Below are 25,601 nucleotides of genomic sequence, written 5' to 3' on the forward strand. Positions count from 1 at the left end.
TTAGCAGATGGGGAAGCTGGGGCCCAGAGAAAGCGCCTCCCTTTATACTAGAGAAAAGTTTATCATTTTCACTTAACTAATTGGATGCTTAGTCAGCTGGAAAAAGATAGTAGGGCCCAAAATTGTTCACCCCTTGTATTTATTTAATTTTTTTTTCCGAGACAGGGTTTTTCTGTGTAGCTTTGGTGCCTGTCCTGGAACTCACTCTGTAGACCAAGCTGGCCTCGAACTCACAGAGATCTGCCTGCCTCTGTCTCACAAATACTGGAATTAAAGGTGTGCACCACCATCACTTGATTTTTATTTATTGATTGATTTGATTTTTTGTTTTTGCTTTTGTTCACCTCTTTCTAACAATGAAAGTCAGAGCCTTGTGTGGTGGCTCATGCCTTTAATCCCTGCACTCAGAAGCACTTGGTAGGCAGAAGCCTGATCTCTAAGTTCAAGACCAGCCTGGTCTACTAAGCAAATTCCAGAACAGCCAGGGCTACACAGAGAAAAGAAACCCTGTCTCAAAAAAATGAAAGCAGCCGGTTGTGGTGGCGCACGCCGGTAGGATTTGCTGAAAAAAAAAAAAAATGAAAGCAAAAACAAAACAACACACACACAAAAAAACAACCCAACCCAAGAAAAAGCAAAGCTAAACAAACAAGCAAAAAAAAAGAAAGAAAGAAAGAAAGAAAAGAAAGAAAGAAAGAAAGAAAGAAAGAAAGAAAAGAGAACAAAGGCAAAATTGTTTTGGCAGAATTTTTTTTTTTTTATCAGAAAGGCAAAATTGTTCTGGAAAACAGCAAATGACAAAGAAGAATGGAGATTTCTGATTTGAGGTCTTTCCCTCCTAAAATCCCTGAAATCCAGAGTTCAGCCCTCGTGTGAGGGCTGTGAGTACTACCTGTGTCTGGCACAGAACATGAATCCAGCTCAGCCCTCAGCTAAATTCACCTCCCTGTTCCCAGACCTGCTTCTGTCCTGTATCACCCTACGGGGCTGCTGGGAACTTTTTTGTGAACTAGTTGTTCTTAACCATAGCCTGTGCACCCTTGGAGTATGTGATGACAGTAATGTAGTCTAACAGGAGACGGAACAGGCTGAAGCAATGGCTCAGTGGGTAAGAGCACTGGCTGGGACTGGAGGGATGGTTCAGTGGTTAAGAGCACTGGCTGCTCTTCCAGAGGTCCTGAGTTCCATTCCCAACAACCACATGGTGGCTCACTACCATCTATAAGTGGGATCTGATATTCTCTTCTGGCATAAAGTCGATAGAGCTGTCATATATATAAAATAAATAAGTAAATTAAAAAAAAAGATCACTGGCTGCTCCCCCAGAGGTTTCAGGTTCAAGTCCAGGCACCTGAACAGCAGCTCACAACCCCCTGACACTCCAGTTCCCTGATGCCCTCTTCTGCACCCCGCCAGCATTGCATACAAACCGTGCACAGACATACATGCAGACGAAAAACATGAAATAAATAAGCCTTAAAAAGAGACACTAGCGGCCTAAGAGGAGACAAACACTGTCAGCACAGTGCTACCTATATTGTCCCTGGGCTCAAGGACGTCCATTCAGCTGCCCACAGGTTGAAGTGTCTGCCGTCCATCTAACTCTCCGAGAAAAGGGACGTTAGTGCTGTGAGCTGCTATCATGCTAGGCCGGGGATGGCTCCTGGTGCTGGCACAAGAGCTCCCTTTTCCCGGGGCACAGTAGCTATGGAGTATTTGTGGGTTTGTTTGTGGCTAGGACTTGGATTCCCATCCCACCCAGCCTTCCTGCACTGAGCTGAGGAGAGGAAGGGATGGTCGCTCCATTCAGGTCACAAGACCCTTGAGCCTCTTCTAGCCAGACTCCCTGCTCCTGGAGAGTGAGTGTGCCGTTCTGGGTGTAGGCACATCTTCTGGGCAAACACTCCACTCACTCCCCGTGGCTTCCTCAGAACCTACCGCGTCGAGTGGGTCAGTGTGGATCCTCTGCTGTGTCTTGGGGACCTAGCTGTGGTCCCCAGTGCTGCATGGAGAGGAGCAGTCAAGACCTCCCCTCCAGAGCCTTCTAGGATGTGTTGTGTGTGCAGAGGTGTGCAGGCTGATTGTCCGTGGCGAGTGGCAGAAGAACGTGTGATGAGGAACTCAGGTCTGATGGTTCTTTCTCCGTCAGCCCCTAAGCATCTCTGACCCCGTGGTTGCTCCTCTCTCCTCTTCAGTGGAAGGAAGCTTCTTCCTGCACTCCACGGCTCTCTCGCCTCCATCTCTGCTCTCCCCTATCTCCTCTGCCCTGCATGCCTTCTCACCTGCTGGCTGCTTTTCTCTAGCCTGCCTGGGCAGTACCTGGTCCCCACCCTGCTCTTCTAACCTGCATGGGTCCCAGCTGCAGTGGCTGTTCTGTGTGGCACGTGCTCCCTTTCTCCCCTCCTCCCCTGCTGGCCCCACCCCTTCCAGAAGCTTCATGGGGGGGATTGGGGGGCAGGGGTATCAAGAACCCCTGGGGTGGAGGGGGGCAGGGGAATTATTCCCCTGTTTCCTGCTTTTACTAACGAACCTGCCATTTTTGTGTCTGGACTGATTTGTCTGAGGGAACAGTTGGGTTTTACTAATCTTAAGTCATTCCCCTCCCTGCCTTCCCCAGACACCTTCCTCCACTCCCTCTACCCCCACTTCCTCTCCACCCACCGCCTTTTCCTCTACTCTCCCTCAACTTCTCCCCACCCACCTGGCTGATCCCCCTCCTCAGCAGACCTCCCTATCTTCCCTATTTCCTGCTAGCCTTTCCCCAGCCCTATGGGTCAGGAGAGGGAGATTAAGGTCATCCTTTCTCAACAGCGCCCCCTCCATGATTGAGCTGAATGTAGCCACCAGGCAAGCTGAGATTTACTTCCAGCCTGGAAAGGGATTCAGGGCGATGTTTTGGGCCTCTGCAGTCTGCTCCAAGTCAGGTCCTTCTAACTCAGATAGGACCAAGAAAGGGCAACCTTGGTCTTGGCAAACGTAGTGGGATGAAGAGCGCCCAGAGCATGAGGGAGATTCCAGGATGGTGCCCTGGTTTCAGAGACCAGGGATGGAGACTTCCCGAGGCGCTTTGGGGCCAGGAGGGGAGGGAGGAGTGATGAGCTCTGCTGAGCACGTCACTCAGGTGAGGCTCTCTCACCAAAGTAGGCTCCGGGGAGTAGGTTTTAGCTGGAGAGCCCTGCACTGCATCACAAGACAACTTTGTGCGGACCTTCTGGGCTGTGCTGAGGTTAGTGGGGTTCCAGGGACATGGCCATGCCAGATGTTTGCTGGCACCCTGATTGGGTTGAGCCCACTTAGGTGCAGGAACTGATTGGCCGCCCAGTTCAGTCTTCTAGGATAGCAGCAGGGGACGCGGAGGAAGAGAATGAGTGCAGTCATTGAACTAGGGAGAACCCCCCCCCACCGCCTCACCTTCCCTGACTATCCCCACCCCTTTATTCTGATCCCTTCTTCCTCTCTCCGGTTCCCCTCCACCCAGTCTAATCTCTAACCTCGTTTGCATGGTTTTTGTGACTAACCTCTCTGACCCCTCCCCTTTCCACCCAAACCCCATTTCCTAGCTTCAGGACAAAGTGGAGGGGGAGAAAAAATAAATAATCATGACCAATTCCCCCTTCGAACAAGACTCAAAAGTATTCAGACTGCCCCCTCCCCAAACACCTGTCTCCTCCTGTCCTTGAACCCAGCTCTTCTAGCACAAGGTTTGATGGTTCCCAGGAGGTGGCCTCTTAAGTCTGCACTCTGTTCAGCCCCCACCTCTTCACCACGAGGCTCCAACCAAGCACGAGGGGGGCTTTTGGGTCCCCCATTTTAGGATTTCCACCCCATCCTCCCGACAACAGAATACCGAAGACCAGCAGCTGGAAGGTGGCCTGTGCTACAGATCGGAGCAGGTGACATCACAGCCTGTGACTGGCAGGTCCTTACTTCAATACCTTACCTGTAAAGGGAGTACTTTTGAACCATATTTGGGGAGCAAGAAGGGCTCTAAGCTGCAGTCTATGGAAATGCAGGATGGGACTGACAAAGACCAGGTCCTTAGTGGCCCCTTGACTCTCCTGGGCCACAGCCTCCTAGAGAGAGGCTTGTATTACCACTGCTATTGGCTCCTCTCCTTCAACCTTGCAGTGGGTGAAGCCTAGCGCTCCTCTGAGGCACTAAACTCTTCAGGGACCAGGTAAACCTTTGCTGAGTAGGGGAATCAGCGCTGCCTTCCTCAGCCTAGTGCCCAGGACCTCTTCAAACACCAGGCACAGCCCTGCTTTTGACATCTTGCTTTTTGGATGAATTTCTACCTCGGGGATGGTGTTTCCTTAGGTTCACCCTGGCTTCACTGTTCCTAGGGGTAGGGATAGCACAGAGAAGGATGAGGTGTGAGCTGGGAAATAGCATAGGGCCACTTTCTTCTTTGGAAGAAAGACAGTGACTCACCTAGGTGTGCAATCTCAGCACGTGAGAGGATGAGGCACGAGGATTACCACAAGTTCAAGGCCAGTTTAGGTTTTATAGACTAGGTATGTTTTTTAAACCTTAGTTCTCGACTAGTTTAAGTTTTTCTAAAAAATGACCAAAAATAACAGGGTACCGTAGAACTTGAGTGACAGAGGTAGGAGCCAGCCCTGACAGATGTCAGCCAACTCCTGTCCTGATACTTGGAGGCATACCTGGGCCTTCTTCCTCCCTACTGTCTCAGCTGCCTCCCCAGCTGAGGCTGCAAGAACACAGTACCCAGACAGAAAGGCTGCAAGTGGGTCTCAGCATTGCTCCCCAGGAAGGGACAGGTAGGAAGGGGAAGGAAGGGCTCTTCCTTAGAAAGTGGCCAGGAGCTCACGCATGCCCACAGTGCTCTGCTGAGAGAAAGCTGAGGGTGTAGCTTGCTTTGCCCCACATCTCACAGTGGGGCCCTCTCTGAGGCCTCCTCCCTGGAGTCTCTTCTTGGGCCCATCATGGCGAGTGCCCCGTGCCATCCTCAGGGTCCCGCCTGCAGGCTCGGCCATGGGTCATGCAGGGCAGGCCAAAGCCTACCCTGAAACCATCAAATCTGTGCTGCTTCCTCTTTCTCCTTCCCACCTCCACCCCCACTGTTCCACCTCCAAGACAAGCAGACATAAAAATGGGGGTCCCCTCCCCCACTGCCCCCTGGTTCCTCCCTTGCCCGCCTGTGGCTCGTCCCAGGGCGTTGATGTCGGTTGTCTCCTGTCTCTCCCCCCCTCGGGCTGGGCAGGTGACCATCTCGGTGGACGGCATCCTGACCACCACAGGCTACACACAGGAGGACTACACCATGCTGGGCTCTGATGACTTCTTCTACATTGGGGGCAGCCCCAACACAGCTGACCTGCCTGGCTCGCCTGTCAGCAACAACTTCATGGGCTGCCTCAAGGACGTGAGTAGGGGCTTAGAAGGTGGCTACAGTTGACCAGTCTGCCATGGGACTTAGTCTGAACTGGCCAGCTACCCCTGGAGTCCACGGTGGGACTGTAACCCTCCATTGAAGCCTAAAGCTATTGACTCAGGTCCAGAGGGATCTAACTTTTTGTTTCTTCTGGCCTCGGAACTCCCCTCGCCTCTGAGGACCTTCAGAGCTGTGGCGCTCGGGGAAGGCTGGTGGGCATGAAGCCTGAGGCTAAGCCTAACCTCAGTCACGTGTCTTTCACCCACGGCTCTGTTGTCTTGACCAAGTCACTTGACCTCATGAGTTGCCTGACCTGTAGACAAAAGGTTGGTTCCTACTTGGGTCTTCGGCAGAACACGGGAGAATGTTACTATCCCCTGGAAGACGGTCAGCAGGGACTGGGACAGACGGCAGCTCAGGGGACAGGGCACCTGCCTGGCACCATCAGGTCCATGCACTCTATCAGAACCGCATCCGCTGAGCACGGTGCGCATCTGTAGGCCCCGCACATGGGAGGTAGAGGCAGGGAGACAAATTCGAGGTCATCCTCAGTGAGGCAGTGAGTTTGAAGCCATCCTGAGCCACTTGAGACCCTGTCTCAGAAAACAGCAATAGACAGTAGCAACAGTTGCCCCCCTTGTCACTGTGAGTGATCGTTGAGTTGGACCCAGGAGCTGACAGAAGAAGCTGCTTGGCCAGCGTGGGGCTGGAAGACAGGAGAGGCAGCAAGAAGAAGGTGTAACTCGAGAACAGGAGCCTGGGCTTTGTGGACTGATGGCGCTGAGTGCGGGGCCATGAGCATGGTTGACGGCCCATGGCTGCCAGGGAGGGAGGGCCCTTGGTAGCCAGACCCAAGGCTGCTTCTGCTTCTTTACCCAGACTCCTCTCGTCTTTCCAGGTGGTCTACAAGAACAACGACTTCAAGCTGGAGCTGTCCCGCCTGGCTAAGGAAGGGGACCCGAAGATGAAGCTGCAGGGGGATTTGTCTTTTCGTTGCGAGGATGTGGCTGCCCTGGATCCTGTGACCTTTGAGAGTCCCGAGGCCTTTGTTGCACTGCCCTGCTGGAGCGCCAAGCGCACTGGCTCCATCTCCCTGGACTTCCGAACCACTGAGCCCAATGGGTTGCTGCTCTTCAGCCAGGGCCGGCGGGCTGGGGCCGGGGTAGGCAGCCACAGCTCTGCCCAGAGGGCTGACTACTTTGCCATGGAGCTGTTGGACGGTTACCTCTATCTTCTGCTGGACATGGGCTCTGGGGGCATCAAGCTGCGGGCGTCCAGCCGCAAGGTCAATGACGGCGAATGGTGCCACGTGGACTTCCAGAGGGATGGGCGCAAAGGTCAGGAGGCCTCTGGTCCCTCCCTCCTTTCCCTTGGTCACTCTTCTATACCTGCCCAGCCTCTCAAGCTTTCATTTCCTGCTCCTAGTCTTTTCTCCCAGTCCTTTGCACCTTTCCTCGCTGTGAGCTGGCAGAAGGCACAGGGCCGCTCTTCCTTATTTGTTAAAGGAACAATTACCCAAGGGTCGTTGTGGATGGGAAGAGCACTTCTAAAAACACCAGCATAGCACCTAGCAGAGATGTCCCATGTCTTGAAGGAAATAACTCTCAAAGCCAGGAGTGGTGACTCACACATGCAGTCCCAGCACTCAGGAGACAAAGGCAGGACTGTCGTAAGTTCCAGGCCAGTTTGAACTATATAGCGAGGTCCAGACCAGCCAGGGCTGCATAGTCAAAACAAAACAAAGAAAGTAGCTTTACAGCTTTATCTGGAGCCTTATTTCTTTAGCTTATCAGGAAACAGCTATCCCTCACTGTCTGAGAGGATTGCTCCTAGGACCCTCAAAGACATCAGAATCCTCTATGCTCAAACCCCATATAAAAGGTGCTGTAGCATTGCATATCACCTGTACACACCCTCTGGGTAACTTATGTGCTCTCTCGAGTCCTCAACATACCCGATAGAAGGTAGACACTGGGGCTCAGCTGCTGGAGTGCTTGCCCAGCATTCATGAAGCCTGGGTTCCATCCCCAGCGCCCCATTAACCAGGCATGCTGGTGCTTGCCCATAATCCCAGTACTGGGGAGGTAGAGGCAGGAAGATCAAGAGTTCAAGGTTACCCTCAACTGCATAAGGGATTTGGGGCTAGCCTGGCTGGAGAGAGAAAGAGAGGAAGAGAGAGAAAATATAAATGCTATATAATAGTTACATAATAGTTTTGTGATGGTCCTTATTATGTTGTTTGGTGAATAAGGACAGCAGTATCCGTATGTGTTTAGTACAGACAATTCTTCCCTTAAATATTTCCATCCATGTTGGGTTGGATGAATGCAGAGCCCGAGAACACTGCAGCTGCCTGGTTCTCTGAGAACTAACTGTGGCTGACAGACTATTCACCTTATTCTGGCCGTCAGAGACGCAGTGACTAGGCAGCCACACCTGCCCGGCCAAGAGAGTTCCAGATCAAGGGGACAGCTGGCCTGACCCTGCTTGGCCTCTGGGGCCGAATGGTGCTGGATGTATGCTGAGTGGTGTGGCTGTGGACCACGCTTCAAAACTTCTGTTGTTCTAGCCGCCCTCTCCTCCGTGCGTCCTGTTCAGCCTCCCTCTCCTGTCCAGGCACTTGTTTGCTGTCTGCTAATTCTGGCTTGCTCGCCTCCATCTCGTTGAACCTAAGTAAGAGAATTGAGACAAATGAGGCCTGACACATCATCTAATTTAAGGGCTTATCAACGTCAGCTAAATTTTCACATTCCTGCAGCTGTCACCACTGCTGACCTGAGAGTCAGGTGGAGTGACCGTGTCTGCTCACAGAGAGGAGGGGACTGCTGGGCTCCCAGAAGTGAGGCCTTGCTCCCCATCCCTCTTCCCTCACCAGAGAAAGCCATGAGAGAGGATGCTAGCCCCGGGCTCTGCCCTCATGACAGTGATGGTGGCTCTTCACTGACAGCCTCTAGTGGTCCCCACAGGTGGGCAGTCATCCTTGGGCTGGACATCCATCCAGGAGCTTGGGGAAGCTGCTTAGGCCGTCCCCCGTTTTCCTACGTCCCCACACCCCAGTGTTGGCATTGAGCCCAGGGCCTGCTCCTGCTGAGCCACACCCCAGACTCCCTTTTCCTGTTTTTATATATTTTCTAATGTGTCTTATGCCGCAGCATGTGTGCAGAGGTCAGGGGACATTTTGGGGAGCTGGTTCTGGCTTTCCACCTTGTTGAGAAAGGTTCTCTCTTGTTTCTGCTGCTTCCCAGCATACCCCAGGCGAGTTGGCTTCTGGGTGACTGTCTCCATCCCTCATTGCACCCTAGAAGTGCTGGGACCTTGGTCACATGCAACCACATCTTTATGTGTGTTCACGGGATCCAGCTTGGGTTGTCAACCTTGCCTCGCAAGTGCCTCATACGCTCATCTGTCTCCTTGGCCTTCCCTGGTTGTGTTACATTTGGTTCTTTTTAGTTTGTTTCTGAAACTGGGAAATTGCATATCACAGTCTTAATCATTAATCGTGATTGGGACATTGATTCCACTCATGTTGCCGCGCAGCCCTCACCACCATCCAGGTGCAGATTTTTCATCTTCCCAAGCTGAAATCGTCTCTATTAAACATAAGCTCTCCTTCCCCCCCACCCCCCGCCTCTGGCCACTATCAATCTGAGACTTTAGATTAGTGAAGTCACATGGTATTTCTCTTTCCTCCTCTTTTTCCATCTTCATGTGTTTATGTCCATGCTTGTGTGTATATTGGGGCACATGTATGTGGGTGCACATATGTGGAGATTTAAGACTGATGTCAGGAATCATTCATCTTCTTTAATGAGGTAGGGTCTCTCAATCAAACCCTGAGCTCACAGATATGGCCATCCAGCTTGCTCCGGGGATCCCGTGCCTCTGCCTTCCAAGGCTGAAATTACAGGTGGGCCACTACACCCACTTGGCATTTATGTGAGTTTCTGGGGATTTGAACTCCGGGCCTCATACATGAGGAGCAAACACATTAAGCACTGAGCCATCTCCCCAGCTCCCTTTTTTTTTTTTGCCTATCTACCTTCCTTCCTTCTGACCCAGGGGCTTGCATCTAGCCCAGGCTGACTTTAAATCAAGATCCTGCTGCCTTAGCCTCCAGAGTGCTGGGATGTGCCATCGTATCCGACTTGTGTCTTCTTGTGCCTGGCTGTTTCAATGGGTACAGTGTCTTTCAGGGTTTACCAGTATTGTAGTGTGAGTCAGACTCCCTTCTTCTGAAGTCTGAGTAAGTCCCAGGGCCATGCTCACATCGTTTGTCTGTTCTTTCATCAATGAATGAGTCAGGTTGCTCGTGTTTTGTATTTGGAGTGACTGGAGCAGAGGCCAGAGCACACGCAAGTCTCCTCTCCAGAGCTGTCTGCTCTTCTTCTTAGCCTTTATTTCCTGCCCTCTTCTCCTCACGCTCAGTTCTTGCTGAGATTCCAGCAGCCAAAGCATGGGTCACAGGAGGCTCTGTGGATTCTGGGCGATCCTGTTAGGGCTCAGCAGGTAGAAGCTTTTACTGGTCAGGTCTGATGGCCTGAGTTTGTTCCCCAGGTTCCTCAGTAGAAGGGGAGAACTGACTCCTGAATATCATTCTCTGTCCTCATACACTTACACAGCACATACATCACAGCACACACACAACACACACATCACAGCACACACACAACACACACATCACAGCACACACATCACAGCACACACAGCCATCACAACATGATATATCACAACACATACAGCACACACATCACAACACACATACATCATAACACACACATACAATACACATATATATCACAACACACACATCACAGCACATACATCACAGCACACACAACACAGCACGCATACAACACACATCCATCACAACACACACACACCACAGACACATCACAACACACATACAACACACACATACATCACAGCACACACAACACACAGATCACAGCGCACACACACAACACATACACATATATTACAGCACACACAGCCATCACAACAAATACTACACACATCACAACACACATACATCACAACACACACATATATATCACAACACAGATCACAATACACACATATTGCAAAAACACACATACCTCACCACACAAACACACACACACACACACACACACACACACACACACACACACACACGCTTTAGGGTCTGGAGAGAGTCCACCTGCTGCTCTTTCAGAGGATGTGAGCTCAGTTCCCAGACCTCACCAGAAGGCTCACAACCACCTGTAACTCCAGCTCCAGGGGATCCCACGCCTTCTTCTGCCTCTGTAGGCAGGTGCACACATGTACACATGCATAATAATAAATAATTCCTTAAACAGCAGTGACTTGGAGCTGGGGAGGTGGCTTCGCAGTGAATGACATGTTTTGCTTTAGCAGAAGACCTGGGTTTTCCAGGTTCCCAGCACACGGCGGCTCACGTCTCCACACACATGCAGGCACACACACGGCGGCTCACGTCTCCACACACACATGCAGGCATACACACGGCGGCTCACATCTCCACACACATGCAGGCACACACACGGCGGCTCACGTCTCCACACACACATGCAGGCATACACACGGCGGCTCACATCTCCACACACATGCAGGCACACACACGGCGGCTCATGTCTCCACACACATGCAGGCATACACACGGCGGCTCACGTCTCCACACACATGCAGGCATACACACGGCGGCTCATGTCTCCACACACATGCAGGCACATACATGGCGGCTCACGTCTCCACACACACATGCAGGCACGCACACAGCGGCTCACATCCACACACATGCAGGCACACACATATACACAAGATAAAAGTAAATAAATCTTAAAACAAAAGACTTTACAAGAAGCCTGGCATGGTAGTGCATACACCTTTAAGCCCAGCACTCGGGAAGCAGAGGCACATGGCTGTCTGTGAGTTCGAGCCCAGCCTGGTCTACAGAGTGAGTCCTAGGACAGCTAGAGCTGGTACACAGAGAAACCCTATGGGGGGGGGGGGGTGAAGACTTTACAAGGGAGCCCAGGAGATGGTAGGGTTTTGAAGAAGGGACTGGCTGCTAGTAGGAGCTGCGTCTGCAAAGAAGGCTTTGGCTTTGCTCCTCGAATTCCTTCAACTCTGCTCATATCTGACCTCTCCCCATCCCCCCCCTTTCAAGATGCCCATCGTACTCATGTCTCAGAGGCCCAGTGGCTCCTTATCACTCCTAAACCTTGCTAGGAGCTTTGCTTTTATTTTTTTACACAGGATGGCACTATGTAGCCAGGTTGGCCTCAAACACGTGGCAGTCGTTCTGCCTCTACCTCCTGAGTATTGGGCTCATAGGTGTGAACCGCCATGCCTGGTGCCACCGTTGCCCTGACCCCTTCCTCCTTTCTTCTTTTAAGAGTTTGTCCTTGAAAAGGGAAACACGGGATAAAAATATAGGGCTTTCAGGCATAGTGGCACTTGCCTTTCATCCTAGCGTTCAGGAGAGAGAGGTAGGTGGAGCTCAGTGAGTTCAAGGCCAGCTTGGTCTACAGAGCAAGTTATAAGCCGCCAGTGCTACACAGTAATTATATCACACACACACACACACCACACACATACCACACACACCACACACATACCACACATACACAACACACACATACCACACATGCACCATGCACACACACTGTAGAGAGATTGATCAGTGGTTAAGAGTGTGTACTGCCCTTGTAGAAGACCCAAGTTTGTTTCCTGGCACCCCCTCCCATTGGCTGGCTCACAATTGCCTGTACCTCCAGTTCCTGGAGACCTGATGATTCTTGCTGGCTCTGTGTGTGTCTGCACTCATAGGAACATACTCTCACAGAGACATATACATGCACGCATAATTTAAGACAGACCTTCAGAGCAGGCAACCTAGCACTAGAAGGAGGAGTTAAGGCTGCCCTAGTCTACATAGTGAGTTCTAGGCCAACCAGAGTTATATAGTGAGATCCTATGTCAAGAAAAAAATCTTTAGCAAGTATTAACAAGCTTGGAACAATGGTACATGCCTATGATCCCAGCACTTGGGAGTTGAGGCAGGTGGATCACAGGTTTAAGGTCGTCTTTGGTGATGTAAAATCATTCTGGTCTGCATGATACGCTGATTAAAAAGTCAAAACCAAAAAAAAATCCTGAACCAGAACAAATGAATAACACACACACACACACACACACACACACACACACACACACACACGGGGTTGCTGGACTTAGTGACACACATCTGTAAGTTCAACCCTCTGTAGGAGGAAGCACAAAGATTTTCTAAGTTCTAGGCTATATATAGGAATCTGGCCTATATAAGGAGCTCCAGGGTAGCTAGGGCTACATAAACAAGTCTCTGTCTCACAACCCTCCCCTCCACACACGGAGATTCAATTATCACAGTTTCCTGCAGGATCTCTGGTCTGAGTGACCCGTTTAAGCCACAGGACTTTGGATGTATGTGCCGCCTGGATAGTTTGGAGGTCTCTTGTAGGTGGCGAGAAGGATCTGGACAGAGGTCTAGAGCCCATTGCGGCTGGGTGGGGTCTGGGACTGGCTCTCAAGCTCCTGGACTTGAGGGCTTAAGTTAGGTAGTTTGCTCAGACGGTAAGTGAGGCTAGACCCCAGGGACAAGGGTCATGCTCTTGAGCCCACTATTGTGTGCAGGATGGAGGGGGGCCTCAGTAGTGAAATTGGGACACCCCTTTCCAAACTCGACTTCCCTCTCCACTGAGGCTCACTCTCCGTTGGTCCCCAGGCTCAATCTCTGTGAACAGCCGCAGCACGCCATTCTTGGCTACAGGAGAGAGTGAGGTCCTGGACCTGGAGAGTGAGCTGTACCTGGGCGGCCTCCCTGAGGGTGGCCGGGTGGACCTGCCGCTGCCTCCTGAGGTGTGGACAGCTGCTCTGCGGGCTGGCTATGTGGGCTGTGTTCGAGACCTCTTCATAGATGGACGGAGTCGAGACCTCCGGGGCCTGGCGGAGGCCCAGGGGGCTGCGGGTGTTGCCCCCTTCTGCTCCCGGGAGACGCTGAAGCAGTGTGCGTCAGCCCCGTGCCGAAATGGAGGTGTCTGTCGAGAAGGCTGGAACCGGTTCGTCTGTGACTGCATCGGGACCGGCTTTCTGGGTCGGGTCTGTGAGAGAGGTGAGCCTGGGCTTGGTCTCGGTGTCCTGAGTCCAAAGGACCCCACTTTTCCATTATCGTGCTGCACCCCTCTTCAGAGCACCCCTCAGGCCAGCCCAGACTTCTCTCCCGGTAATGACTCTCTTATTTTCTCTCTCTCTTCCCTTTCCATCCCCGCCCCCTTTCTCTGGCCTCTGTTCTCCACCCCCGGGGCAGAGGCCACCGTCCTAAGCTATGATGGCTCCATGTACATGAAGATCATGCTGCCCAATGCCATGCACACGGAGGCAGAAGATGTGTCCCTGCGTTTCATGTCCCAGAGGGCCTATGGACTCATGATGGCCACCACCTCCAGGGAGTCAGCTGACACGCTGCGCCTCGAGCTGGACGGGGGGCAGGCGAAGCTCACCGTCAACCTCGGTAACCACCCCAATCCTCTGCTGGCCTCTTCCCAGCCTGCCTCTGACCTACACTCCCCTCTGTCTGGAGAAGCTGGTGGTGGCACCAGCCAGAGGTGACCCTGGCAGTTTAGAAATAGGTAGCAGCAACCTGAATCTGAGCCTCTGAGGGCTGTGTCTCTCCGCCCAGACCCAGAACACAGCCACACACACCTGTCAGAATGTGTCTGAGTGTGATAACTGTCCTCTCAAGTCACTTCCACGGAGTGTTGCTCGCATCTGTCCTGCACGCACAAGATGGCACACACTCATTCTTGTCTTGCTCATTCATGGGCTTCTTCATTATGGAATTAGTTGTTGACACCTGCTAGGTACAATCCCGCGCTCAGCTCAGCCCAGTGGCAGATATGAGGACAGCAAACAGCTGGCCCTGGCAGGCAGCCACACTTGGTCGTTCTGCTTAGATCATACTGTTTCTGGGATGCGGTATGAGGGTTCCTGTGTGCACTCTGGACACAGGAACATGCTACCTCACACTTGTCACGCAGCTTATGTTCATGGCCGTGTCCTATGTGAGTCCCATTGGTGTTCTGGGAAGACACCAGCTGACCAGGCAGGCACTGTAGACCAGGCTAGCCTCGAACTCACAGAGATCCACCTGCTCTGCCTCCTGAGTGCTAAGATTAAAGGTGTAATGGCTGGGGAGGTGCCGGTGTCAAGCCCAGCCCGTGGGAAGTGTAGTTTTGGGTGGGGTATCAGCTTGCTAGCTCTTTCCACCAGACTACCCACTGTTTCTGCTCTTGCCCACGGGTGAGAACAGGGTCTACACATCCCTGTTGCTCCTCGGGGCACAGAAGGCATGCCAGGTTATCTGTTAGATTATCATGGGCCTTGGTGTTTGTGGTCACAATGGAGAGAGAAGGCAGAGTTACTTGGCTGGCTGGTTTCTAAGGGACTTCTTGTGAGGGCCAGCTATATGCCAGGTCAGGATCCAGAGCGAGGAGGCCGCCTCACAGACTACAGTGCAGGGCACCCTGAGCGGAGAGGCCCTACGGTGTTCGGGCTGCTGGCGCAGCTGTCCACTGAACACTATGGAAGTGCCACAACCAAGGACCTGCCCTGTAGAAGCCCTCAAGGGCCAAAGTCTAAGCAGAGCACCGAGTTCTGGTAATGGGGAGAAGGGGGGCTCTCTAGAACACCAGGGCTTTGACACCTACCCGGATTCTCATCCTAACCTTGATCTCTGAAGCATCTCTGGGGTAGATTGTGGACTTTGGAGGCCTTGTTTAAATACTTGTGTCGACACCCTCATTGCTCACCTCGACTCTCAGGTCAAGGATAGGTTGGAAGGCTGTGAGAGTTACCAGGGTCTCACGCTGGTTTGAGGCAGTACCTACAGCCCTGTTCTGACCTACAGTCACAGGTCACCGAGTGAATGGCAGATGGCAACTCTGCCCTCTCCCCAGATCTATTCCCTTGGCGCTGTCCTAGAGTGAAGGTCCTGTCCAGGGCCCCACGTGTCCTTCTGCCTCCTTCAGTCTCCCTGCACTGGTTCACGCTTGTGGTCTCACACGGCTAAGTGCTTGCCTTTGCTCTGTTTGGTGGGACCAAGCAGGGGAAGCCCATGGCCTTCATCCTCAGAGAGAAGACACATGCTCTGGCGTCCTTGGACTGTTCTTGATTCTCCGGGAAGAAGCTGGAGTTTCTTTAGATGAGAGATGGCATCCTTGGTCAGGAAATCTTGTCTTGGCAGGCCCTTGGGACCTAACCCTTGGGATTTAACCTTTTTCCTACAGGCTTACCTTTCTGTCTGTGCCTCATGAATCTCAGAAGTCAGAACAAGATCCAGAGAGATCCAGTCTGAATGCCCCAGACTGATGACAGCCACCAGCCTGTGCCCTATTCCCATCTACAGAAACATGGGTGCTGAGAGCTAATCTCTAGCAGATAAAGCTGAGACCAAACACTTGGTGCAGACACATCTGTCTGCGGATTCCTCTTGAGGGCATAGAGGTGTGTAAGCACCAGATACACTCCAGTGTGGCACCTCAGCCCGGGCGGGGGACCCAAGATGGGGCCAGGTCCGTGACTTGCACATAGTGTCCCCAGTCCAGTCCATCCCCGAATTCCATATTCCCAATCCTGTGACCACCTAGGGCCTGCTGGACTCCAGACAGGCAGCAGCAGCGAGGCCATCATTCCGGGCCTAACTCACTGCTAAGGAACTAGAGGTTTGCTGCCTATGTGTAGGTACTAGAGACACAGCGGTCTGTCCAGCTGCCCAGCCTGGAGCTGAGATGGAGAGTTCTGGGCTGGGGGTCAGAAGACCAGGGTCCAGCCCTGGAATCTTTCGTCGCTGGGTAAGTTAATTCCCCTCCCCAAGCCTGCTCTTTTCCTTTTAAAAACAGGGCTAAGAATCTCCCCCCAGCGCCTGAGGCATCAACCCAGTGGTAAAATGCTGGCCTTGCAAGCATGAGGACCAGAGTTTAATCTCCAGCAATGCATTTGTAATTCCAGAAAGGGGAAGCAGAGACAGGAAGATCCCTGGGGCTTACTGGCCAGCTAGTCTAGCCTGGCTGGTGAACTCCAGATCACAGTGAGAGACTGTCTCAAAAATCAAGGTAGATGGCTTCCGAGGGATGGACACCTGAGGGTGATCTCGGTTTGGCCTCCAGATCCACTCCAATGTGGCACTTCAGCGTGGGAGAGGAACCCAAGTTGGAGCCAGGTGCAAGGCTTGCTTCTACATAGCATCACCAGTACAGACTAGCCCCTTATTCCCATCCTGTGACCCACCCGGGGCCTGCTGGGCTCCAGACAGCCAGCAGCAGTGAGGCCATAGTTCTGGGCTGGGCTTGCTGCTAAGGAACTAGAGGTTTGGTCTCTGATTTGTGGTCTGTGTCTGTAGAGAGGCAGGCCAGAGGTTCAGAGGTCACACAGGTAGTCAGTCACACCATTCAGACTGTCAGGCATAGACACTCAGAGGTGGTCCTGAAGAAAGAGCAGAGGTACCAGACCAGGCCCTGGTAGAAGGGGCCTTCCTCTGACAGGGACACTCTGACCACTGGGCTCTTCTTCCTTAGCACCTTCCTGGCCTTCTCAGATTTCCCCTTGCTCCTAAGTTCTCACTGGTTTTGCCCTCTTGAGCCTTGCTCATGTTTTAAGTCAGCAGGAAAACACATGACACCCCAGAGCCCTTTAACTCCCGGGGCATGGAAGAGCCCACGCCTTCCCACCCGGGGGCTGGGAGCCTGAGTGGAGAAGACACCAGGGCCAAGTGATCCCGTTCTTGATACAAAGGCTCTTGAGAGGAATGGCTGGGTGTTTTTGAAATTCCTTGCATGGAGCTGGGGGCTGGATGTCTTCACCCCACTTCCCACCCCCAGAAGTGAGTTAGACCAAGCCAGGGGACTGTGTTTTTTCCATTCATTTCGTTCTCAGTGGGCTGTTTTCTCTCCATCCCACCCCATCCCATCCCATCCCATCCATGTTCATGCCGTCACCCTGATCTTGTGTCTGGCATCAGTGTGCCCATCTCTGCTCTCGGGGTGCTGGCGGCTGACTAACGGGTTCCTGGTTATCACTCTCTGAACAGCATTTTGGGGAATGTGTGTGGAAGAGCTGCTTTCTCCAGCCCGCTCTCCCTGCTCTCTTCTGGGAGGAGCCTGCCTCCCTGGATACCCATCTTCAAAGGGGCTTCTGAGGGGAATCACTGCAGGGTAGGCTGGAATTGTCACCTCTTCTCTGGACAGATGGACACCCTGACACTCCTGGTATATCCTCTCCTTGGGATGGGAAAGTCAAGCATTTTGCTTGGCCCTGTTCCTTTACAGGAGACTGACCTGCCCTTCCAGCCCCCTTTTTCTTTTTTGGACCCTTCATGGGTGAAGACTCTGCTGGCTAGAGAGAGCCCCTGGGACCTGAAACCAGGGCCTGGCACCCTCCCCCCTCATCCTGACCCTCCCTCTGTTCCTGGTTCTTCCTCTTCTCTCTCCATTCTTACTCAGCCTCCTTCCCCTCACTGTGACCTCTCACTTCCTCTTGTGTCTGTCCCTTGGTGCCCAGGCTTTGGCTCAGGGTCCCTGCTGCTCCTCCCACTCTGCTGTGGTTGACAACGCGTGTGGAGCTCAGCTGTACTTCCCGAGGGCTCGTGACCTGCAGAGCCGCAGGGGCTGCTTACCACCACTGCAGGAACCTTCCCTGGCCCTAGGGATGCAGTTGCATCCTGGGCTGTCGGGCACCTGGGCAGAACTTGTTCATGGAGAACCCACGGGGGGCCAGGGCCTCACTCTTCACTAGGGTTAGAGATTGTCCCCTGGAAGGCAGGGACACACCCTCAGCCTGCCCCAGCCTCTCAGCACTAAGGAAGAGAAGGCCAGGCCTCGAGAGATCTGTCTGAAGTCACATAGTGAGTCTGTGTAGGACTGAGGTGAGGGCCTAGTTCCCCTGACCCATATCCCAGACAGTCCCATCACTCCAGCCTGGCCAGTGCCCCCTAAGGGCACACTAGAACTTAAAATGACCCAGGGCTCTTGGGTGCCCGGGATGTTGGCTCTGTGTAGCACAAATACTAATTAATCTTAATAATAAAAACCCAAAGTCAGATATTGGGGTAAATGCTGAAAGATCAGAGAGGTGAAGGAGCCAGCCACTAGACAGATTTTTTTTCCCCCTCTACTGAGTCCTTAGACCAAAGGGGGCAAAATCCTGTCTCCATGAATCCTCAGACTGGATGGGCTGGGCTCCTGTCTCCCGCCACCTCTCTGTGGCCAGTTGTGTTCCTTCCTGTCTCCACTTTCCTAGTGCTGGGATTAAAGCATGTGACTCCCAAGTACTGGGATTAAAGGTGTGAGCCATCACCACCTGGCTTTGTTTCTCTGAGACTGGATCAAGCTTGTGCAGCCCAGGGTGGCCTTGAACTCACAGAGATCTGTCTGTATCTGCCTTCTGAGTTCTACGATTAAAGTGTGCCACCACTGCCTGGCCTCTACGGCTAACTAGTGACTAGCTCTGCACTCTCATTTTCCGCCACGCTTTATTTGTTAGATTACAAACAAAATATCACCACAGCTTTGTGTAAATATGGGTTTTCTAACCATAAGAGACCCTTCTAGACTTGAAACTGGGGACAGCAATGCCAGGCCCAGGGTAGGATTGAGGACCTTGCTTGCCAGTGACTTGCACTGGGCCTAGAAGTCACATTTTGCAGATCTTGGCATCCCTCTCTGAGGCCTTGACTTAGGGAAACTGACAAAACACTTGTTCTTCAGGGTGGAGGAGTATGTTGACCCCTAGTGGAAGCTCGGTGCCCCCAGGGAGGGGTAGATGTAAGGAAGGTTCCTGTAGGGGTGGTGCCAGCCACTGGGGCTTTGTGAGGTCTATGGCCTTAGGAAGGGGGCCCTGGGGCAGACCCCTCTTTTGAGCTTAGAGCTTGAGGAGTGACTTGTCACACCTGAGCTCTAAGCAGGGTGTCATCCCAGAGCAGGGGATGCAGGGACCCTGGCCTGCCCTACCCATCTCCCTCCCAGGGATTGGGTAGATGTGGGGTCGGCCAAGCCCTCATCCCCTGGCTAGCCCCTGTACGGCTGGGATTCCTGAGGTGCCCATCTCCCTCAGACATGAGAGGCCTGGGCCCCTCAAAAAGGGGCACACAAGCCCTCTTCCTACCACCTGACTGCCCTGCCTCTTGACTTTGGGGAGGGTTAAAGCCCTCTTGGGGGCAAGAAGGACAAGGGTCCAACTGAGGAAGGGGAAAGGGCACCTGGGCACGCGTAGTCCCCAGAAAGTGGCCCTGGAGGGAACCCCCCCGCCTGCAGATACCCCTCCCTGTGAAGGATGTAAAAAAAAACCAAAAAACCTTGTTTTGCCTTTTTTTTCTCCCTCCCCCTCCGCCCACCCCATGGCCCCCCCAGACTGCCTGCGCGTCGGCTGCGCACCTAGTAAGTGGCTTCCCTCTTCTTCTGCAGAGACCCAAGGGGTCTGGGACACTGGGAATTGGGATTTAGGGAGAAAGGGATGAGTGGGGGGATAGTTTCATTACTGGTTGTGAGGCCAGGTGTGTGGGGAGGGGAGCAGGCATGGGGTTGGGAAGGGGACTTATGGAGGGCTGGATGGATACAACGAAGCGGAATCAGGGAGAGGTAGTTGGTGAGGATGCTTATGGATTTTGGGAAAGGGAGAGCCAAGACACCTTGTCTCCCAAGTCAGCAGCAGAAGGCAGAAATCTGGAGCTGGGTGGCATCTACTGCAAGATTACACAAAGCCTGGAGACATAATGATGCATCTCCATCAGTGACCACAAGGGGGCAGGCGAGGTACATGGGAAAGATAATTTGGGCAAGGGGCCGGGCATGCTAGGAGCCTCAAAGCCTAGTCTTTACTGCCAGTATACAGGGTTCCTGACAAACTCAAGAGTCACCAGTGAGGGCTGTGAGCAGGGAGTCAGAGGGTCAGCGGATGTAGATAGGTCTTGGTCTCTCTGCCCCCGGTCTAGGTGCTCAGTCTCAGAGAGTCTCTGCACACTGTGCCTTGCAGTCAGATCATGGAAGGTGCAAGCAGAGAGTTCGTGTGCTCAGTGCCCCTTGTTTTATGTGGTTGTGGCACAGTGTGTGCATGCACCTGAGGCCTTTTAATTCCAGCACCCTGAGCCCCAGGCAGACTGAGCCCTAGGGACCCAAGGGTAGCTCGGAGGTGCTACAAAGTCCTGCAGCATCTGAGAGATGTGTTCATTTATTGACAACCTCCCTGTCAATACATGGTCAGTTTCCAAGGACCAGAACCTGGCTGTGGTTTTGCAGGTTCTCTGAGTGCTGAGTAGGGGAGAGCAGTTCCAGGGCGCAGAGTTAAACAGGAGCATGCAGCGAAGTGACAGTAGGGCCGAGCTGGCTTGTGCATGCAGAGGGTGAGGTGTGGGCGCCCCTCCTTTGGAGAGTGTCAGGGCCACCACTGGTGTCATAGTCTACACAACTGGCGTCCTTTGCAGTCGCACAAAATGACAGAACTGGGTTTGTGACCCCTGCATGCACTCCAGGTGTGAGGGGAGGGGCATACACGTTGACGTGAGCTAGAAGTGGGGAGTGCACATGCGCAGGTGGGCTCCTTGTCTGGGACCACGTGTCAGCCACGCTCACTCCCCCCTTGGTGCTGCAGGTAAAGGCCCCGAGACACTCTTTGCGGGGCACAAGCTGAACGACAATGAGTGGCACACAGTGAGGGTGGTGCGGCGTGGCAAGAGCCTGCAGCTGTCTGTGGACAACGTGACTGTGGAGGGTAGGTGCCTGGACCCAGGGTGGCACACTTATTTCTAGTGACCTGTGCTTGCTTGATTTTTAACCTCTGGCTGGGTTGTTACTCCTAGGGAAGTAATTGTTATGGCTCTGGACCCCAGGGACCATTTCAACTTCCTACATGCAGCCTCTTTGGGGAAGTTTATTGGCCTTCCACTGACTCTTGCAGCTTCTCCCAGCGTGGTGGGACGTTAGCACTGGCCCCGGACATCTACTGATGTTACTTGCTGTGGTTCCGTCAAGGAGATGATGCTTCTGGGAACACAAGGCCCCTTCCCAGAGGTCCCTTGTTTGTGCACTGAGTTTCTCTCCCTCATATTGGTCTGAACAGGACAGATGGCAGGAGCCCACACTCGGCTGGAGTTCCACAACATTGAGACGGGCATCATGACAGAGCGGCGGTTCATCTCTGTGGTGCCCTCCAACTTCATCGGGCACCTGAGTGGGCTGGTGTTCAACGGCCAGCCCTACATGGACCAGTGCAAGGACGGGGATATCACCTATTGTGAGCTTAATGCTCGGTTTGGTCTGCGTGCCATTGTGGCCGATCCTGTCACCTTCAAGAGTCGTAGCAGCTACCTGGCTTTGGCTACGCTGCAGGCTTACGCCTCCATGCACCTCTTCTTCCAGTTCAAGACCACAGCCCCGGATGGGCTTCTGCTGTTCAACTCAGGCAACGGCAATGACTTCATTGTCATCGAGCTGGTCAAGGGGTGAGGGGCTGGCTGTTGTGGTGATGTCCCCTTGCTGGCTCAGATACAGCTCCCCTGACCACTGGGAATCTTCAAGGCTCCTAGATCTCAGGGCAAGATTTACACCCCTAGCCATCAGCCGGGAGGGCTCTTCCTCAGCCAAGATGGAGAAACTGAACCCTGATCCAGGCTGCTGGCTCCTCAGATGCTTCCTTGCCAGGGTTCCCGGTTACATCCCTTCTCTGCCTACTGCCTTCTCTATGGCAGAAGTGAGCCCAGTCCTTCTGTTGCCCTGAAAGACTGCACCCCCCAAGCAGCTCAGACTCTGCTTCTGGGTGACCCCTACTGTATCACTCAAACTCCACCTTTTTTTTGGTCCTCTTGGGTCCCAAGAGCAAGTGCTTCTGTGACCGCCTCCCTGCCCTCATCCTCCAGGGACAAGACTTCATGCCACAGCCTGTTAATGCCACTGTTTATGTTCCTTCCTGTGGCATCTCTTCCTCCACTTCTCCTTCCCGCCCCCCCCCGCTCCCCCGCCAGCAGTAGCTCATTCTTCCTGGCATCTCAGCGGTCCCCACCTGATCTAGTGTTTTCTCCCTGTTGTGGGGCAGGTACATCCACTACGTGTTTGACCTGGGGAATGGCCCGTCCTTGATGAAGGGAAACTCAGACAAGCCGGTCAATGACAACCAATGGCACAATGTGGTGGTGTCCAGGGACCCGGGCAACGTGCACACGCTGAAGATCGACTCCCGCACTGTCACGCAGCACTCCAACGGTGCCCGCAATCTGGATCTTAAAGGTGGGGCTGGAGCCTTAGCCCAGCTCCCCTTCTCCAGGAAGATCACCCCCCCCCGCAAGGGGTCAAGGCTGCTTCTCTTTCCTCTCCCCCAACCCTCTTTCCTGTTCTCCACTGTGTCTGACTGATGTTTCTCACCGGGGTCTCACTGGGCTCTGTGCAGCTTTCTCTGATGGAACACTGGGAGGCTGTTTCTCCCCGGGGTCCCACCTTCTCCAGTGACTCTATGGTTGTCATTGAAGTAGTCATTGCCAGCCGTCAGAGTAGGAGGCTGAGAGGAAGAGGAGGAGAAGAGGAGAAGGGGGAAGGGGAGACGGCGGACTGGGCAATGGAACAGGAACATGAGGCCTGCAGCAGTTCCAGAGCCCGCTGGGATCCATGCTGCCTTCTTGCACATGCCTGCAGCATCCCTTAGCCCCACAGGGTCCCATGTGTGTCCATGTAACTGGACTGTCAAAACTTGGGGGAGATCTTCAGAGACCAATGAATTTACGTCCTGAATCCCCAGACCCACTCGCTTGCACGACAGTGCTGCAAATTCTCCTCACTCCCAGAAGAGGGCGATGTGGTACAGAGAATCGGATGTGGCCGATTCTCTTCAGATAGGATGCCCAGGGCTGCTGAAGCCAAGCTAGACATTGGTCAGGACTTCCCTTAGAGTCCATGTGGGACGTTAGGCATCCCTGGGGAAGACTTCTTCCCAGAGCCCAGCCGTCAGGAGGATTTCGGAGGGGAGAAGGCCGCTGAGTGGGGAAAGGCTGCGGTTCTGGGAAACAGTCTTTGGGATGGGGGAGCGGGGGTGGAAGCGATGTAGGGCTGCGCATCCATGAAAGGCCCTGATTACAGGCCGGAACTGGAATCCAACGTGTGGGAGAGAGCCTGGAGTGGGTCCCTCCAGCTGCCCCCACCCCCACTACCGCAGGCATCTGGGCTCCTGAGGGAGGGGAGCAGACAGATGGCAAAGGGAAGAGAAGGTGGAGAGTCTGCAGGTCCTTGTATCTGTTAGGGATACTGGGAGCCTTCCAGATGTCTGGGAGGACCCCGCGGTGGGATGCCAGCATCTCGGGAGGGGAATAAGGTCCAGGATAGTGGGGTGTTGACAGCACTCCCTTTGCAGGGGAGTTGTACATCGGTGGCCTGAGCAAGAATATGTTCAGCAACCTGCCCAAGCTGGTGGCTTCTCGGGATGGCTTTCAGGGCTGCCTGGCCTCTGTGGACCTCAACGGGCGCCTCCCAGACCTCATTGCTGATGCCCTGCACCGCATCGGGCAGGTGGAGAGAGGCTGTGATGGTGAGTATGTGCCAGGGTGGTGGAGCCCTGAGGCTTCTTGGGACTGAAGAAGCCTGTCCCAAGAACTCTGGGACAAAGAGGACAGGGAAGGGACAAGTCACACACTCTCCCTGTTGTCTCCAGCCCTGGCCTCTAGTCCCAAACCTAGCAGTCTTTGAATGTCCCTGTTCCTATCCCGTCCCAGCACCGTGTTCGGTATCTGGCCATTCTAGTTTGGTGGACCAAGCAAAGACAGAGACTCTCTGCCTGGCTGTGGAACTTCTGCAGCCCCTGGGGACGTTGGCTGAGCCCAGGGCATTTCTCCTTCGTGCTCCTTCCCAGGCCCCAGCACCACCTGCACCGAAGAGTCTTGTGCCAACCAGGGCGTCTGTCTGCAGCAGTGGGATGGCTTTACCTGTGACTGTACCATGACTTCCTATGGAGGCCCTGTCTGCAATGACCGTGAGTGCCTGCAGGACTGGGCCCTGGGAGTTCCCATCCCTGTCCCCAGCCACAGGACCCGCCTGGGAGGGAGGAGAGAGGGATTTTGATTCCTTCTGCTCCATCCCACAGAGCCCACAGGTGCTTGCTAGTGGCTGCTGCCCCTTGCGAAGTCTCTGGAGCCATCGATTGACAGGTGGCCTGTCCTGGTTCTGAGATGGCAGATCATCGGATTTCCTTAGACATAGGCCCTCTGTTTTTCTCTCCCTAACGCAAGAATCCCAGCTGCAGGTTGTCCCTTTGAGCCACAAGGTCAGTCCCTAGTGTCCTCCCTTGCTAGCTTGCATATTGTTGAGGCCCCTCCCCAGAGATAACAGCTTTGGCAGCATTTTCTAGTCCCCAGTGGTGGGTGGCCATCAGCTGGTTACAGCTTGGCAGAGGGAGGACAGCTGGGCCAGACATGGGGGTTTAGAGGGGAGTGCGGAGGCTTTGACCTTTCTGATGATGATTGGGGATGGGGTGGGCAGCAAAGCAAAGTGACATCAGAAGAGACACTCCACCCCATGCACACATGAGAGGATAAAGCTTTCCTGCTCTTCAAACACAAAGTGCAAGTGAGCCAACCCAGGGCCTGGAAATGCCCAGAGGTAGTTACGGCAGTCCTAGGTGAGACTTCCTGCCTGTCCCCTCACCTCTGTCTGGACCTGCATCATCTGATGGAGCCCTGAGTCATTCCGGGGGATGAGGCTCTTGGGTGGCCATGGGCTTGTCCTTTGACAAAATGTCCAGCCCCTTTCCCCCCGCATTTACTGATTCTAGGGTGTGGTCAGCCATCCCAGCTCTGTCCCCGGGTGTGGTCAGCCATTCCAGCTCTGTCCCCAAGGTGTGGCCAGCCATCCCAGCTCTGTCCCCGGGTGTGGCCAGCCATCCCAGCTCTGTCCCCGGGTGTGGTCAGCCATCCCAGCTTTGTCCCCCGGGCGGTTTATCTGACCTGCTGTGCTCTGTGCCTCCCTAAACCTCCCAGCCAGCTCAGGACCACCTCAGCCCTGCTGTGTGTTATGCTTGGCCCCAGTCGGCACAGACCTGCTCACTGTAACCCTCCCCACTGGCAGTCCTGTGCCACCTGCAAAGGCAAAACCATCCCATTTGATCCTACACCAAGACTCCAGTCGCGGGGATTGAGCTT

General features: G+C 53.7%; 1 protein-coding gene across 27 annotated transcripts in view; it reads left to right on the forward strand.

Annotated features, from left to right (window-relative positions):
* The window catches only part of Nrxn2 (neurexin 2), a 114,041-nt gene that overhangs the window by 49,873 nt on the left and 38,567 nt on the right, over positions 1 to 25,601 (forward strand). For 13 of the 27 annotated variants that reach the window (XM_075973276.1, XM_075973291.1, XM_075973297.1 and 10 more), the window contains 10 exons: positions 5,225 to 5,386; positions 6,294 to 6,732; positions 13,164 to 13,550; positions 13,746 to 13,949; positions 19,840 to 19,866; positions 21,077 to 21,196; positions 21,545 to 21,926; positions 22,517 to 22,707; positions 23,822 to 23,995; positions 24,317 to 24,436. In XM_075973276.1, coding sequence (XP_075829391.1) covers positions 5,225 to 5,386; positions 6,294 to 6,732; positions 13,164 to 13,550; positions 13,746 to 13,949; positions 19,840 to 19,866; positions 21,077 to 21,196; positions 21,545 to 21,926; positions 22,517 to 22,707; positions 23,822 to 23,995; positions 24,317 to 24,436 — 2,206 coding nt within the window. Of the gene's footprint in view, positions 1 to 5,224; positions 5,387 to 6,293; positions 6,733 to 13,163; positions 13,551 to 13,745; positions 13,950 to 19,839; positions 19,867 to 21,067; positions 21,197 to 21,544; positions 21,927 to 22,516; positions 22,708 to 23,821; positions 23,996 to 24,316; positions 24,437 to 25,601 lie in introns of all 27 variants that reach the window. The other 14 variants (XM_075973274.1, XM_075973290.1, XM_075973284.1 and 11 more) reach the window with 2 other exon arrangements.

Source organism: Microtus pennsylvanicus, chromosome 5, assembly GCF_037038515.1.
Source record: "Microtus pennsylvanicus isolate mMicPen1 chromosome 5, mMicPen1.hap1, whole genome shotgun sequence".
In the NCBI taxonomy this organism is placed as follows: domain Eukaryota; kingdom Metazoa; phylum Chordata; class Mammalia; order Rodentia; family Cricetidae; genus Microtus; species Microtus pennsylvanicus.